This window comes from Argopecten irradians, chromosome 8 (genome assembly GCF_041381155.1).
Source record: "Argopecten irradians isolate NY chromosome 8, Ai_NY, whole genome shotgun sequence".
Classification (NCBI taxonomy): Eukaryota; Metazoa; Mollusca; class Bivalvia; order Pectinida; family Pectinidae; genus Argopecten; species Argopecten irradians.
In genome coordinates, this window is record NC_091141.1 from 9,532,903 (window position 1) to 9,549,737 (window position 16,835).

The window sequence follows — 16,835 nt, forward strand, 5'->3', positions numbered from 1 at the left end:
AACTGTAATTTATATCTTCCAAAAAAAACCATTGTGTAAAAAGATAAATACTGTATTACATGTATGAGATTACTAGTTGTATTAATGGATTTACCCATAGCTTACAGAAATCTGCTTTGTTTCGTTTCCTTATCACAGTTTTCAGCATAATGTAATACTGATGAATCTATTATTTTTGATGATATACCTGTTTCTCCGTTTGATCTTATCTGCGATGCAGGGGTTTTGAGAGGGATATATGTTGACTTGTAAGGATTCTTAGTAGAATACATATTTTTTTCAGGATGAGAAATTTTGATATTTGAACCTGGTATTTAGTTTAACCAGAACATTTATTTATGGGATTTATCCTTTTTTGGTTGTGATATCCAGTATTGTATAAGCCTCATGTTTGACAGCTTAAAAGATTATCAAACCCCATGGTTTGAGATACCATGCATTGTCTCACCATATGAAGGAACGAAAGATTATATTTCTCTTTTGATTATTTTGTAAATCTCAGTAAAATTTGAAATCCTTTGTCACTCCCGCTTTTAGAAGTTAGGCCTTGTAGATTAGATGTATACTTAATGATATAGGTACAAAAGAAGACATGTACTATGATCAATTACAGGATGAAAATTTTCAATTTAATTTTGCCCTATTTTGTCGGGAAAAGAAAATGGTTAACTTCATTTTAAACAACTTTTCAATAAATTTAAGTATATCAAAAGCTATATACATAAAAATTTAATTGGTGAAGACCAGAAACCAAACATTTTGCTTCGCAGGAAACTACAATGAATCATTTTTGTTTTCTATTAAATTGAGTTATTTTTGTTTTCTATTAAATAAACCAAAACCTTTTGATGTTTTTTGTATTGTTTTATGAAAAAGGTATTTTTATTATTTCTCATATGTTGTGATATATGTGATATGCATTTGTGTGTTTTTCTATGTGCAAATAAACTCTTTGTAAACAAAGATTGTATGTCTTTGTTGTTGGCTTTGATAGCCTACCTACTAAAACACTTTGTCTACTGACAATTGCAGTAAAACTTTATTACCCTGTTCGTAAATCGACATACTGGAAGACGACCAATGCCTGCCAAGTACCAATGTGTATGGTTACACACAAATTAACATAAATGTAGTCATATTCTGATAGAAGACACTACCATGCAGGTTTCAACAAAATATTGCTCGAATATTCATGTGTAATCATACAACTACACATCCGACGGCGAGAATTGGTAATTGGCGAAAATTGGTTGCTGATCAGAATTAACCAGTACATTGATACAGATAAATCTGAAACACTTCATGATGTTTAAAAAAAAACCTGGACTTGTAGACCTTAACAACTCTCTGCTAAAATGAATAAATCCAAAAGTATTCATAATGTTCATATTTAAAGCTCTAGCATAAGCTTCCTATGACAGGGAGACTGCAAGCATCAATATATGTACAATCTGGATTTTACAATCTTTTTTTTTTTTAATTTTAGTATTTTTTTTAATTCTCACAATTTTTGTACGGTTTTCACTAGAATTATTTAAAATTAAAAAAATGATATAAAAATAAATTTTGCTCCCGGTGAGATTTGAACCCCTCAAAACTGTGCAGGAAGCCGGCCTTAAACCAGAACTTGTCAAGGGGACATCACTCTAACACATTTTGGTGCATGTTTCATAAAAGTCTGACCAGAAGGAAGAAATGAAAATACAAAGAATTATAGCCGCATAGGTATTTTCAAGTTCATTAACGAAAAAAATATTTTATATGCATACTTTAAGTAATTGTTTTCACATTGATCGAGTCGTTTCTGATGGCACATGACGTTTCTCGAGGAGGAATCTCAATAGAACTTCACTTCGTGACTTTCATTTTCCAGTCATACATTTGTTTTATTTCAACAGGTTTCCATTTGAATTTGAAATGTAATGATAGACATTATCCCCACAGAACTAGCTTTGTCCCTACTGCAATTCTGTCGCTTGTCACTTTTAATTGATGCATCATTTTAATACATTTTATTTTATTTGTATTTGTTTTCGGGGGGGGGGGGGGGGGGGGGGGGGGTTATCATACTTTAGGATACCTTAGGATGATTTCTGAACACAGGCTAATGCCTCTATATTCTCTTTGAGATCTGCCTAGAGATAATTTAACATTCATAATGTCAGTGTTTTAACTAAGTACATGTAGGACTAATATCTATGCTAAAAATGTCGATAATAGCCTCAAGGTATTTGGAATGCATGTGTTACAAGAGAGGAGACTGGGACTCGAACCCGGTACCTCCGAACACTAGTCGAATGCTCTAGGCTAGATCTAATCCAATAATATTAGATCTCGATATTGAGAAACTTCTGATGTGCAATACCGAGATGTGTTAGACACGACGTAATGATCAAAAGTGTCTCGTCGTGCTATACCTCTAACATTGTTGGAGTAGGCTAGATCATACTTTACAGAGTACATCTGTGTGTCTAAATGAATAATTACGTTAACCCATTTGTCTCCTCACAACACATAGGAATGTACCATATGGATCATGGATTGCATTGCGTACACCAGACATCTATCTGTCATAATGTCGAAGTCTGGTGTCAAGGCGAAAGTATCTCAGGCTAAGTTAGAACACAGGAGATTGACATTCTGTCAATAATATATAGTATAAATATATGAAAATACCCCTATATACTATTATAAAAACAGTATATAGGGAACTTGTAACTCCTGTGGTTATAGAATCGAAGGTGATATCTTTTCCGCAACAACTTGTAGCTATAAGCATAATGCAATCACCCATGGATCTGCGCCTATGGTGTTCTTCTAAAGTAAAACGTTATACATATATGCAGAAGACCCCAGGCATAACAAGGATACATTAGTACTTTGAGATCTGCACAAGCATCTTGGTTAATTGTAACACAGGACTACATGGATCATACATAAATCAATACTGACAATTATTTTCCATATAGGTCCAGCGAAAAAAATTAACATGTTTATTGTTTCATTTTTCTCCCGGACCTGCTATGCCATGGCAGATACTCCCAGATGTCGATGGATGCATATATATATACAGCCCATACACGGTGATGGGGGATTGTCACAGACTGTCCCAGATTGATCCAGTGAATATATATAGATTTAATAATATATTAACCAACATATATGGTACATTTGCATAAGCCTATTAATGAATAATATGTTTCAACTCTTCTTCAAAACATTGATTTCTCTTGATTCCTTTGATGGTTGTTGTAGTTTTCATTTTCAATTAACTGTACATTGTGAGCAAAGATCATTATTATTATTTTTTTTTGTAGACTTCATGAAACCTGAAGAGAACAACAAAAGTTTTAACACCAAGCATGATGCTGAGTCGAAGCAACGCAATCATCCTCCTTCAGAAGATCCGAGAGACATATTCAATTGCAGCATTGAATATACATCTAAAGAAATGTAGAACAGTTCTATGTGAAGTTTCCAGTAGGAAACTCTGTTATTTACACCAACACACAGCTAACAAAAACAAGTTATTTTGGGGAACTTCTGTGGCACCTGCCTCACGTTTTACAGTATATGGTGTTAATAGTAAAATACCAGTTTGTAGTTTAGAAAAACATTATACAACTTGTCATCAACATTTGTTACATGAGGAGAACTTATGTAAACAAGATAACATTTTTAGGACAACTTTAGGATATAAATGTTCATCAGGAAGGATTTGGTATTCTGGATTTAGACAGATTCACGGCTGTTCTCATTGTTTAAAAAATGACCAGCCCATCTATAGAGACAGTGGAGGGGACTGGGAGTATGGATCGGATCAACACAAGGACACTGAAGGTACTGTATACAGTAAAACATGTTTATAATGAACATGCTTACATATATGGTTATATTGTCCAATGTAGATAGTACTTTTATTTCCTTGTTAAGGTTCCTATAAGATACATTTACAATGTACATGTACAGTGGACCTTCAATAATCAGAACACTTCCCAGCCCAAACTGTCTAGATTTTGAATTTTCTGGACTGTCGGAACCAGTGTACTATGTCAGTAATAAAACCATAGGTACTAAGCATGCTGGTATTTAAAGTGAAAAACCAAATAGAGATTAATATAGTAGGGTCTTTGATGCACCAGCATACCCATGATCAAATCTGTTTCTGGGTACTTCTATCAGGATTGTGAATCTTATGGTCTATCTGCATCAGAATTATCGCAGCTGAACTGTATAAAAAAACTTCATGCTTGTAACAAAGTCCTTTTGTTGGTTCCCAGAGGTTTGGCAAATGGTGTTTTATTGTATTTGCATTGAAATGGTGTGACGTTTCTTGATCAGATTGATTGCTAGAGATCATGTAATTCTATTATTAACTCACCTGGTCCGAAGGACCGAGGTGAGCTTATGGGATACAGTAGCGTCCGGCGTCCAGCGTCCGGCGTACGTCGTCCTTTAACAATCAACTTCTTCTCCATAACTGCTGGTCGGATTTCAACAAAATTTGACTGGTAGCATCCATATAGGCTACTAACTGAAAATTGTACAAATGATGGGGCTGACCCCCCAGGGGGCTGAGGGGCAGGGCCAAAAGGGGTCAATTTGGCTATTTCCATATAAACGACTTCTTCTCTAAAATCAAGCATGGGATAGCACCCATAATGCAATGGTAGCATCGTTATAGGGTAGGATTTCAAAATTGTACAAATGATGGGGCTGACCCCCCGGGGGCCTGAGGGGTGGGGTCAAAAGGGGTCAATTTGGCTATTTCCATATAAACAACTTCTTTTCTGAAACCAAGCATGGATAGAACCCATAATGCAATGGTAGCATCTTTATAGGGTGGGGATTCAAAATTGTACAAATGATAGGGCTGACCCCCGGGGGGGCCTGAGGGGCGGGGTCAAAAGGGGTCAATTTGGCTATTTCCATATTAACGACTTCTTCTCTGAAACCAAGCATGAGACAGCACTCATAATGCAATGGTAGCAACGTTATAGGGTGGGGATTCAAAATTGTACAAATGATAGGGCTGACCCCCTGGGGGCCTGAGGGGCGGGGTCAAAAGTGGTCAATTTGGCTATTTCCATTTAAACGACTTCTTCTCTGAAACCAAGCATGGGAAAGCACCAATAATGCAATGGTAGCATCCTTATAGGGTGGGTATTCCAAATTGTGCAAATGATAGGACTGACCCCCCATGGGGGCCTGAGGGGCGTGGTCAAAAGTGGTTATTTCCATATAAATCACTTCTTCTCTGCAACTTAACATGGGATTACGCTCATAATGCAATGGTTACGTCCTTATAGGGTTTGGATTCAAAATTTTGCAAATGATGGGGCTGACCCCCCGGGGGCCTGAAGGTAGGGGTCAAAAGGGGTCAATTTAGCTATTTCCACATAAACGACTTCTTCTCTGCAACTAAGCATGGAAGAGCACTCATAATGCAATGGTAGCATCCTTATAGGGTTGGAATTTGAAATTGTACAAATGATAGGGCTGACCGTGGGGCCTTAGACGGCAATAGATGCGGGGTCAAAAAGGTCAATTAGGCTACTATTTTCATATAAATTACTTTGTCTCTGAACCTATGTATTGGATAGCATATTTGTATGGTATCAATAGCATCATTGTATGGTTGTGATTCAAAATTAAACCTATGGTGTCAATTTTGCTAATTTTTCTAATTGTCAGAGTCTTTGTGATAATTACTAAAAAAAACCAGGTGAGCGATACAGGCCCTCTGGGCCTCTTGTTTACTATTAAGGAGTAGAACTACAGCACCATACTAGCTGTGTTTGGATCCGAAGTTCAGGGTTCAAATCTAAGTCTTGACAGTGCATGCTCCCTACTCCTATTACATTCCAGATACCAATTGTTAATTTACTGATTAAGTGGATGTTGCACTTAGTAGCATATATAGGCCATATGCAACAGGAGTTATGTTAACTGATCACAAGGGAAAAAGAGCATCCATGTACACTTTTAATATTGAATTGTTTAAAAATTAACTCCTTACATCAAAAAACATATTAACAATATTGGGGAATAAATGAGATTTTATCAGTAAATATAAGCTCAAACTTATATGTATATACATGAGTCTGTTTAAGTCAAGGTGATAAATATTCTAATAGAACCCTCTGATTCTGTATTATTGCAGACGACATGGACGATCTTCAGAGGGATGAAGAGTACAGAGAAATGGTCCAGGAGTACTATAGTATTCCTGGTATGGGGCAGAGGATTCTGGTCCTACAACCAGGTACAACACTTACTACTTATAGAAAATCTGTGTATACAGGCACCTCTATTTGAAGATCACCTGGTTACCTGCTTAGTAAGACCACTGTCTTGTTGTCCATAATGGCTAATTTCAATACAACCGGACCTGTTAATAAAGAATACTTTATTCTATGGGTGGTCTTTAAACTCTTTATAGACAGGCTTAGGTTTGATCCATATTTGACAAGTTTGAAATCAATTAACCAGTAAATAAAATGTTACCATAACTCTGCTATGGTTTGAATTGTTATTAGTCATTAGCCCTTTGGTTTGAAAATAATATTCTAGCTGTTGATGAGCTCTCTATTATATAATGACTAAACACAAAATACTGCTTGATTTAATTGTTTTAGACATTAAAGGTAGAGATAAGCCATCCTTGACGACCCCTGACCTCCAGCTCGCCGAAGCATGTGCTTTGGTTGAAACTCTACCAGAATGGAAAGTGGTCCAGAAAGTAAGACAATCTCAAAACTTTTCTATCATATCTGATGTGTATTTCCATATCAATTTTAATTCAAATTTTAAATTTAATATCCAGATATTTTATTAAATGAAAAGAATGTTAAATGTCATTAGCATTGGGCATCAGGTATAGACTGCCTTAGTTTTTAATTACTATAATATGTCTTACACTTATGCGGAAATACAACAGAATCTAAATCAACATGAAATAAACAGAACAAAAATTAGATATTATTACCTGTCCTCATATTAAATGTAGATATATGATAAAACAATGCTAAGGGGAGGTAACTCATATGGACTTTATGATATTAACATTGTATTTGCTTCGTAGCATGCATGTTGTCTGAACGTCTAAAGTATTGCAAATATTAACATTTATTGATATACATGTCCATGTATTTCATTTGATATCTGGCTTACTTGTACTGTCATTGCATTCTGATCCATCAGAGTTACTTCCCCTTCATTCTATTGGAACAACACTACTTTAGTATAAGGATGGACGAATTGCTGCCCTATAAATGATTTAAGTAAAAGACAATTTTTGTTGTCCATTAGATGGTGGTCCCTGTACATAACCGACACCTCCCCCATGTTTTTAGTCCGGGGCGACTGGCCCAGCTGACCGAGGAAATCACCAACAACAAACAGATCAGTATGGTGTTTCTTAGTACTAATAAACTGTCTACAATACAAACGTCGGTCCTCGGTCCTACAGGAGTTGTGGAACATCCCCATCATCGACAGGTACATAGTGAATGTGATTAATAATTATCTCATTATCTTTTATATGTGTATTCTATGAACAAGTGTTCACGAATGGTTGTAATTTTGGCTTATTAACAAGTGTAGATGTATGTTGTATTTAACATGTGTTTTTAAAACTAAAATGGAGTCAATGCAAACATGAAATCATCAAATTGAAGGGCACGTAAGATTTGTCCCTTAGATGGTCCTTATAGACAGGTTTGACTGTAATTCCACGCTTTTATCCTGCTTAGTTTTGAGACATATTCTAACCATTCTCAATATTCCAGGGGTTACTATCATTGCTGTAATATCCACATTTGGTCTATGTCATAGTAAAACTGAAGGCAGTTTACGGGTGGGTGGGAATTTGACCAATCGCAACCTCAGGCATATACAGTCTTCCTTTGAATATACAGAGCAATGCCAAACTTCAAAGCCATACAGTCAACTACATTGTAATGTTACTTGATTTTCTTTTATGTACTTCAAAGGACCAAACTACTTGTCTCTCCTGTTGTCACACACAGAACCTTCAGTTTTGTTTTGACATAGTCCAGGGTTGGATATCAAGACAGTGGTAGTAACCCCTGGAGTATTGAGGATGTATTCTAATATGTCACATTCTAAGTAAGTTAATTCACAGGAATTTGACGTTATGTTCATAATATATAGTAGAAATATATAAAAAATACCCCTATATACATTATAGTACATAGGGGTATTTTTTTTTTATATATTTATACCATATGTTATTGACAGAACGTCAAACTCCTGTGGTTAATTCATCACATAACTGGCCTATCCATGCAGCAATGTCATATAGTCAAGTCAATTGTAATAACACTATTACATTTGTATGACGTAACATGTAGTTTTGACGTCACAATATATATATGACATTGCATGATTGTCATAGTAAACAGAAATGTCGCATCTGAGCCAGATTTCCACTGTTTTATATAGACAAAATATTAAGTTTTACTAATGTTTCTATTACTAAAAATTATGTGATAAAAAATCTTTAACTCGTGGATATGTGATGTGAAATTTATCAAACAAGTTAAGTAATTTGGATATGCCATGAACCTTTAGGCTCTCTGTGTATGTAATACCGTATAATACATGTAATTTTACAGGTACACTGTAGTGTTACAGATCTTTAAGGAGCATGCTAAAACTAAAGAGGCCAAACTACAGGTGGCTCTGGCAGAAATCCCTATGCTGAGGTAATTATAAGGCTAAACACATTTAATATGAAGTACTGAAATTGAAAGTCATCCAGGAACTGATTAAATGGTTTTGATTATTTCTGATATTACATACTGTCGTAACAATATAGAAGATCAGAATCAAAATGCCTCAGTGAGATAGCAAAATTGCACAAAGTGAACTATTACTGTAATCAATTTACAAAATAAATCAAAGAGAGAAACCTACACAGTTCTTATAGATTCAGCCTGTTTCAAATTTGATGTACAATGTTAGTGAAATTAAAATTAAAATGAGGGAGGGGTGCTCATAGGGATGGGACACTTATCAAAACAAAAGTGATACATAGCAGGATTATTCTATTTGTCAGTTCCAAACATCTCATTTGATTGTCTTATCTAGACACTGTATACCTGACATCCACGAGGGGAAACATGACCGGACGTTTGGAGGAAGTAACTACCTGGGGGGAGACACCCATTACCAGCACCGCTGGCATGTACTTGGGGTAAGTCAGACAGAGTTTTCTGCTCTTGAGGGCAGGTATATACTGTTTGGTCATCAGTTTGTGTGTGAAAATTTTGTAATGTTACAAAGTGTGTCATAACTACTATTAATGATGGCCTAATAGGCCTTATGTTAATCACAGATGTTATTAGCATCATTGTGGCTAAACATATAAGTTAAGTCTAAGATAGTTTAGTAATCTTAAAGCCAATTCTTACCTTTAGGAGGAGATAACTCTGTATTATAATAATACATAAAATTTTAAATGGTGTAAAGAGAAAGGATCATTATCAAAGTTAATTGCTGCTGACAATTTGCTTTGTTTTACTTCTAGATCCGAGAACAAAGACTAAGAGCTCTGTTGTCCAAAGTGAAGAAGCAAAGAGATTTCCTGAGGAAAGGCCGTCAAAAACGCCAGCAGCCGACTGTAGCAGTCGTAGGCTACACTAATTGTGGTGGGTGGTCACAATACATCAAGGCCAGTAGGGAGAGGACCATATGGGTTTTAATAATCTTATATAGATTTTTGTCTTGGGAGTTTTCATTCATTTCCCACAAGATGCTTTGTATATTGTTGATTTAGAAATAATTTGAGGATTTATGATTCGATATTCTTTAATATTTCTGTATTTGCATATTACAGAGTTATCTGCCCTTGCAGAAAGGTTTCAATTGTTATTTCATGTGTTTGCGAGCATAACGTCATTCTTTTTACAGAAAATGATGTGAGTTTCGCTCACAAAGCAATGGCATCAAAATGTATACAAGGTACCTACCCTCAAGGGAGGCAACTCTGTAGTATGCAAAGAAAGAATAAAGAGATAGCTGGGATAATAACAAATTGATTCTTTTCCTTTTGTAAGAGAGGATTACTGCTATACTAAATTCATATGGATAAAATATTGCAGTTTATCCGGTAGTTATGCTTTTCTGATATTTTCTATATCTATTAACCAAGTCTTCAAAAACTACAATATTTGGCTGTTTAGGGGAGTGCAGGGAGATGTAAGGTGCACAGATATATTTCTTGGTTACAGGTAAGACGACCCTAATTAAGGCCCTGACTGGTGACCGTAAGATGGTGCCCCAGGACCAGTTGTTCGCTACGTTAGACGTGACGGCCCACGGTGGAGCTCTCCCAAACAACTTGTCAATCCTGTACATGGATACTGTAGGCTTCATCGCGGATATCCCCACCACTCTCATCGACGCCTTCAGTGCCACACTAGAGGATGCCTTAATCGCGGTGTGTTGGTGACTCCATAGGTTTTCCTCATTTTTGTCAATAGTCCATGCATTGCACAGTTTTTTGTGTTGCCCTGGTGATTGTAATAACATAGTTTAAATGAATAGTGTCTACATAATATGGTCAAATTAATTCAACACATTACAAATGATTAATTAGAACCAAGCACTATTTCATTGAACCTGTTTATAATGACTATCAAAAGAACTGAGGAAAATGGTCTTTATAGCCAGTTGGTCTTTATACAGGTTAAATTGTGTTACAAATTGGTCATTCATTGGGACCTTAGAAAGTGGTCTTATTAAGCATGTGGTCTTTTTGTGGTCAATAGGGCAGGTTTCATTGTATACTGTATTTATTTAAAAAAAATTAAAGTTATTGTATGGTTACCATATATATAAAAGTGTTTCTCAGGGCTGGGGAAATGTACTCGTCCGCTCGCCTAGACTAGTGGTCTTCAGACAAGTAATTATTGTCAGCACACGTGTCCATTGGAAGAGTTAAAAAAAATCTGATGCTGATCACTCAATACATGTAAAAATAAACTGAATACAGATAAAACGGCACAATATGTACACAGTCACATATGCTTAATTATCTGGAAAATATTGAGAGCATATGTGAAAATGCTATTGGGATGAGTAGATTTTAGAAAAGCACTTGTCTGATGGACGTGTACATTTCAAAGATTTTCCATGGTCCTGTTGTATAATTTATATAGAGCATTCTTATGTTTATTTGCTTTTATTTGTTTATGATAGGATGTGATCATCCATCTCCAGGATGTTAGTCATCCTGACTTTGTTGCCCAGAAAGACAACGTCCAGACCACCCTTAGGAAACTGTTGACCAACAGTCAGTACAGAAAAATCATCAATGTCGGGAACAAAGTGGATCTAGTCAAAGGGTATGAAATTATGATAACTGAAATATCAACTTGACTCATCCACTATTCATAATGAACTGGTCCCACCTTAGAAAAAGAAGAGTCCAAATTTGTGATTGGGTGAAAATGATAACATTCTGAATTTATCAAAATCAAACAAAAATGACAAAACCAATGTATAGCCTGTTTTCATAAAATTAAATCTAAGCTGCTTGCAAAATGTTTAAAAGCATCTGAAAAAAATACAAATGCTGTATTATTGTTCCATGTAGTATCTTTTCTGAATATTGTTGAAAAAAGGTAAAACTAGAAAAATGACTTTACATGGGCAAGGTTGCCTTCCTTTTTATGCTATTAGCAATAATGAATTATTATCTGAATAAATGTAAAAGCATATCGATATATAATGGAGGTTCATTGTACTGTTCCACCTTTTATATCTAAACATTATAACACTATTATTTCCATAGAGATATGCCTGATGATGATTGTATCAAAATATCCTCAGTGAAGGGCCATGGTCTTTATCAACTACAAATGGTCATACAAAAGCAACTTCTCGAAAGTAAAGCACTTCTGGAGAAGAAAATCAGTGTCCCTGCCAATGGGGGACATTTAAGGTACATAATTGAAGATTGCATTATCACAGATTTAACTTATAGTAATTACAGGAGATATTAGTATGTTACTTGTAGGAGAAGAGTTGATAGAAGCTTTTAGCTTTTGTATGTATTGGTATGTGTATACATCATTGTTAATTTGAATAAAAATATTGTTAAAAAAAAATGAACTTATAGTAAAATATATGTAATAAAAATATGCTTACAGTCTTGTTATAACATAGTTATTTTCATTCACTATCAAGGTTCCTTCAATATGCTTTCAATATTTTGGGATTATCGCGGGTCCACTGTATATATATATGTGTGTGTATAACAAACTAAGCTTATTAAAAAGAGATTTTGTTGATCATAGGAGTTTGTTATAACCATGTTTGTACTGAGCTCAACTCGATTTGCACTCTTCTAAGAAGAGAAGTCTTTTCAGAAGATCTTTCACCTCATAGATGGAAGAGCTTCCAGAAGCAGAAGAGTTACAAATCGAGTATGCAGAAGTTAAATTCTAGAAGTAGAAGAGGGCAAAATGAGTTAGACTCTGTATAGATTACATTATTTATTTACAGTTCTAAGTGTATAGGATAGAACAACAAGCTTCGAGCTTTATTAATTGATTACTGTTTTGTAAACTGGTTTTCTCATTGGTCAATGTAATTTTGATATACCCGGTATAGATTTATAGCATATCCTGGTAGTAAGTGTCATACTGATATACCAGAGTTACTTCCCTTTGTTTCATTCATCGGGTAGTGAGGGATTAAAACGAAGGGAAGCAACTCTGGTAGATCTGGACGAGAAAGTGTCATCAGCAGTATGTTTCAGTAGCTATATGATGTTGAGATACTGATATAAATTCTGTGGTTTCACAAAACACAAATACCAATATAGTATAATACTGTTTCTCCTACATCATTAACTCCAGCTATCTACCATGAACAGTGGAAAATCAAGCTGTGAAAAGATGAAACATATTTGTTTCCTGACTCTGAGATTTTGTATGTTTCAGTTGGTTGTACAGCCATGCGACAGTCCAGGGAGTCGATGGAGCTGTCAAACCCAATCATTTACAAGTGGACATTGTGATCTCAGAGGGAATGTACGCCAAGTTCATGGCAAAGTTTGGAAAACCAGTTACGAAAAAGGTCAAGCTATGAAAGCGGTTTCTGATGTGTTTGTATCAAATTGATACTTCTGTTCCACTAGCAGTATTTATAATTTCTAAGTGAACTATTTCCACACACTTTTGTACTAGTACATATACTTTGACAGATCTTTTGATATTGACAATGTTCTAAAGGTAAACAGACATTACACTCATTGTCTTTCATATCATGTGTTAATTATAAATGATTAAAATATTTTTTAAAACTTAATGGGGTAATCATTGTTGTTGATTTCTAGAAAAATTGTGTCCTATGTCAATACCAGTAGAAATAAGAGAAAAATGTTATTGTTTGTATGTTGTTTTATTACAGTTTATGATAATACATGTATGTACTCTATATCGAGTTGCTATGGTCTTTGGAGGATATGGGCTATAGTGGACAAGTGATTAGGGTGTTCAGACATAACCAATAGCCCTCTGGATAAGTGATTAGGGTGTTAAGACATAACCAATAGCCCTCTGGACAAGTGATTAGGGTGTTCAGACATAACCAATAGCCCTCTGGACAAGTGATTAGGGTGTTCAGACATAACCAATAGCCCTCTGGACAAGTGATTAGGGTGTTCAGATATAACCAATAGCCCTCCACCTCTGGGTTAAAAACTTATGTAGAGTATTTACTGATAATAGGTTGGTGTTTTTATCCTGTGGACTCCAGCTTTCCTCCACCTCTTTAGCCTCCAGTGTCCTTTATGACATATATTGGCTGTTGTCAAAATGTAAAGTAACTCAAACCTTGGTGTTTATTAGCCTGGATCCTCCATATGATAACAGACCTCTGACTTACAACCAGTATATATCCACTGTCAGATGTATAGATATAAATCTGAGTGCCTAAACGACTCAATCTTGCTAAATTTTGTCTTTTCGAATACAGCCATTGTTCTGTCTGATTTGACAAATTACAAACTGTTAGACATTTTAACCATTAAGCGACTGTGGCTCAATGGAGATGGTCTTGTTTTCTAAATTATTTCTAAAGTAAGATGGTTTTATGAAAACAATGCCATGAAAGGGGGATAACTCTCCTCTGCCTGAAAAAAAATCAATAAAAAATATGCAACATTTCCTAATGTTATATTTTTATTACAACATTATAACTTGTTTGATTTTTTTTTGAAATGTTAGTTTTTTTGTTTACTTTACACTTTTTGCATAGAACAATGTTATTTTATCAACAACGTTCTACAATCTCTTACTAAGCCTAAGTTTCTTTTTGGGTATAAATTATACCATTGGTAGAAATTCAAGGATACTTGCACTGTAAAAGTACATATTTCAGTGGTAATCTCATTTTGATACTTTTTTTTGTGCTAGAAATGATTTGCTGAAATATATAATTGTGTTTATTACATTTCGATATATATATATTGTTTATATAGCCATTTTGGTAATTGCATGAATTCATCATTGCTGTAACCTGTTCAAGATCGCTTTGCACTTAAATTTGATAATGTGGAACGTTTGGTTTGGTGTATTATATGTCCGCCCTATTAATAGCCAAGGTCATGTAAGGACGGCCTCCCATGTATGCAGAATGTGTGTGTATGAAGTGCGGTTAATGTGCATTAAGGGAGACTGTGGTATATTTGTGTTGTGTCTTCTTGTATAGTGGAGCTCTTGCCCATTTTATAGTGTTATATCACTGAAGCATGTTGCTGAGGACACCAAACAACACACCCCTTCTGGTCACAGTATACTGACAACAGGCAAACCAGTCGTTGCAATCTCTTTATGTGGAGTGCCAAGCAGGAGCAGAAACTACCACTTATATAGACTATGGTGTATCTCGGCCAGGGGACAGAACCCAGAGCCTACCTCACAGTGGTGAGTGCTCAACCGAAGGCCAAATGCAAGGTGTTGTCAAGGGAGACATAAGAAACAAGAAAGTAAGGTAGGCAGAAAAGAAAAGATCCTAAATTTTGTTGCCTTTTATGATCATGCAATAGGGGCAGTAGGTACAATTCTAATGCCCTATTTTGGTTTATGAGTAATAGTTTTGATATTTGTGTTTATGTTAATATCATCCTAACACGCAGGCTGAGGTATAAGGTTATAATACTATACCACTGTTCAACAAGTTTCAAGGCCGACAATGTTTCTTATAGAAAAAATATCAGTTTATCAATAACAACTTGAATTGTGCGGTAAATAGGAGGACACAGGGAACCATAATATGATCTGTGTTATGAAAGTTAATATTTAATTTATCTATCTAGAATTGATATGGAAGTGATAACAAGTTTGATATTAACTGAAAGCTGATAAAAGTCTTTTTGGTTAGGTAATGTACACTATTATAAAACACTCGATCGAGAGTTAGACCCATTAAAAGTCCTATACTATGAGTATGTAACATTTTTGTCTTTGTTTCTACATGCACGCCCTACAGCATCTGTGTCCCCTAAGAGCTACTTCCTGTGGTACACTTGCTGGGGACTCTGGCGATACACACTAGTTTGTTATACATTGTCCATCAGGAAGTCTGCTCTGCTATAGATGTGGTTATATATACTTTAAAGTTTATCGTCATTTCGTCAAGCTTTTCCGGAGGTATTTTCTGTGGGTCTCCACATCCAAGGTACAAAGATAGCCTCTCTAAAGCTTGTGCAAAAAGGACAGGGAAACTGATCTTTGTGTCCACCTGAACAAGACTCTAATTGTAGTGTATAATTAAGGAAATTGAGTTGGTGACAGCTGATCGAATGAACTAACTATCCTTTTTCTTCCTATCTAAATTACAGAGTTTTATCCATAACAGTACATACAACACTTGATGAGCTCCCACATAGGAGCCTGATAAACAAAACATAAACAGTAGTGGCCTATAGTGGCCTATAGCTGATGTACATATTTTTCTTTAACATATGAACGACATTGTTCCATGTACAGCATCTGGTACCTGAAGTCTTCAGCCTTATATTTATGTCAGAAGGTCAGAGGTCAAAGATAAAATGGGATGGTGACTGATTATCTCGCTATTTTTGTAACCAACATCTTTGTAGGTTTTTAGCTCGCCTATTCAAAGAATAGGGGGAGCCAACGTTGTCACCCCGGCGTCGGCGTCAGCGTTGGCGTCCCATTTCACGTTAAAGTTTTTGAGCAAGTTTCTGTTTCGTCAATTGTTTAAGCTTAAGTCATCATAAATGTTTATGATTTTATTTTCCTAATGTGTATTGATGCTGAACGTGATAATACAACCAATTTGGGGCCCTTTAGGGGGTTTTTTGAGTCTGTTAATTTGTCATATTTCCATGTTAAAGTTTTTGAGCAAGTTTATATTTTGTCAATTGTTTAAGCATAAGTCATCATAAATGTTTATGATTTTATTTTCCTAATGTGTATGGATGCTGAACGTGATAATACAACCAATTTGGGGCCCTTTAGGTTTTAAAGCAATGATAGAATCATGACCATTATATGTTTTAACTTACTAAAAGAGTACTAATTTACTTTTATTCATTACAAGTATTTTCTTTCTTTAACAGAACAGCAATATCTTGTACATGCTGGTATATAAATGTAACAACAGATGTACATACACACATTACAATTTGTCACAATCGTTTATTGTTGTTTAATACTACATCTAAGGACTCTACAGATATGTTGGCAGATATTTGTGGCTGTGTGGATGGAATTCTGGTCTGCCTATTGTATTTTTTGAGCCATGTTTTATTACGTAATTTCGATGTGTTTTTC

At 35.3% G+C, this 16,835-nt stretch overlaps 1 protein-coding gene across 1 annotated transcript; it reads left to right on the forward strand.

Annotated features, from left to right (window-relative positions):
* The first annotated feature begins 1,650 nt into the window (after nucleotides 1–1,650).
* Nucleotides 1,651–15,474, forward strand: LOC138329295 (putative GTP-binding protein 6). Its single transcript, XM_069276172.1, is given in 13 exon segments — nucleotides 1,651–1,725; nucleotides 3,318–3,840; nucleotides 6,164–6,265; nucleotides 6,639–6,742; nucleotides 7,312–7,452; nucleotides 7,454–7,500; nucleotides 8,640–8,729; nucleotides 9,115–9,220; nucleotides 9,554–9,674; nucleotides 10,257–10,465; nucleotides 11,227–11,372; nucleotides 11,822–11,971; nucleotides 12,975–15,474. Coding segments are annotated over 12 exon segments (1,842 nt in total). The 5' UTR covers nucleotides 1,651–1,725; nucleotides 3,318–3,362; the 3' UTR covers nucleotides 13,123–15,474.
* The last annotated feature ends 1,361 nt before the right edge of the window (nucleotides 15,475–16,835 follow it).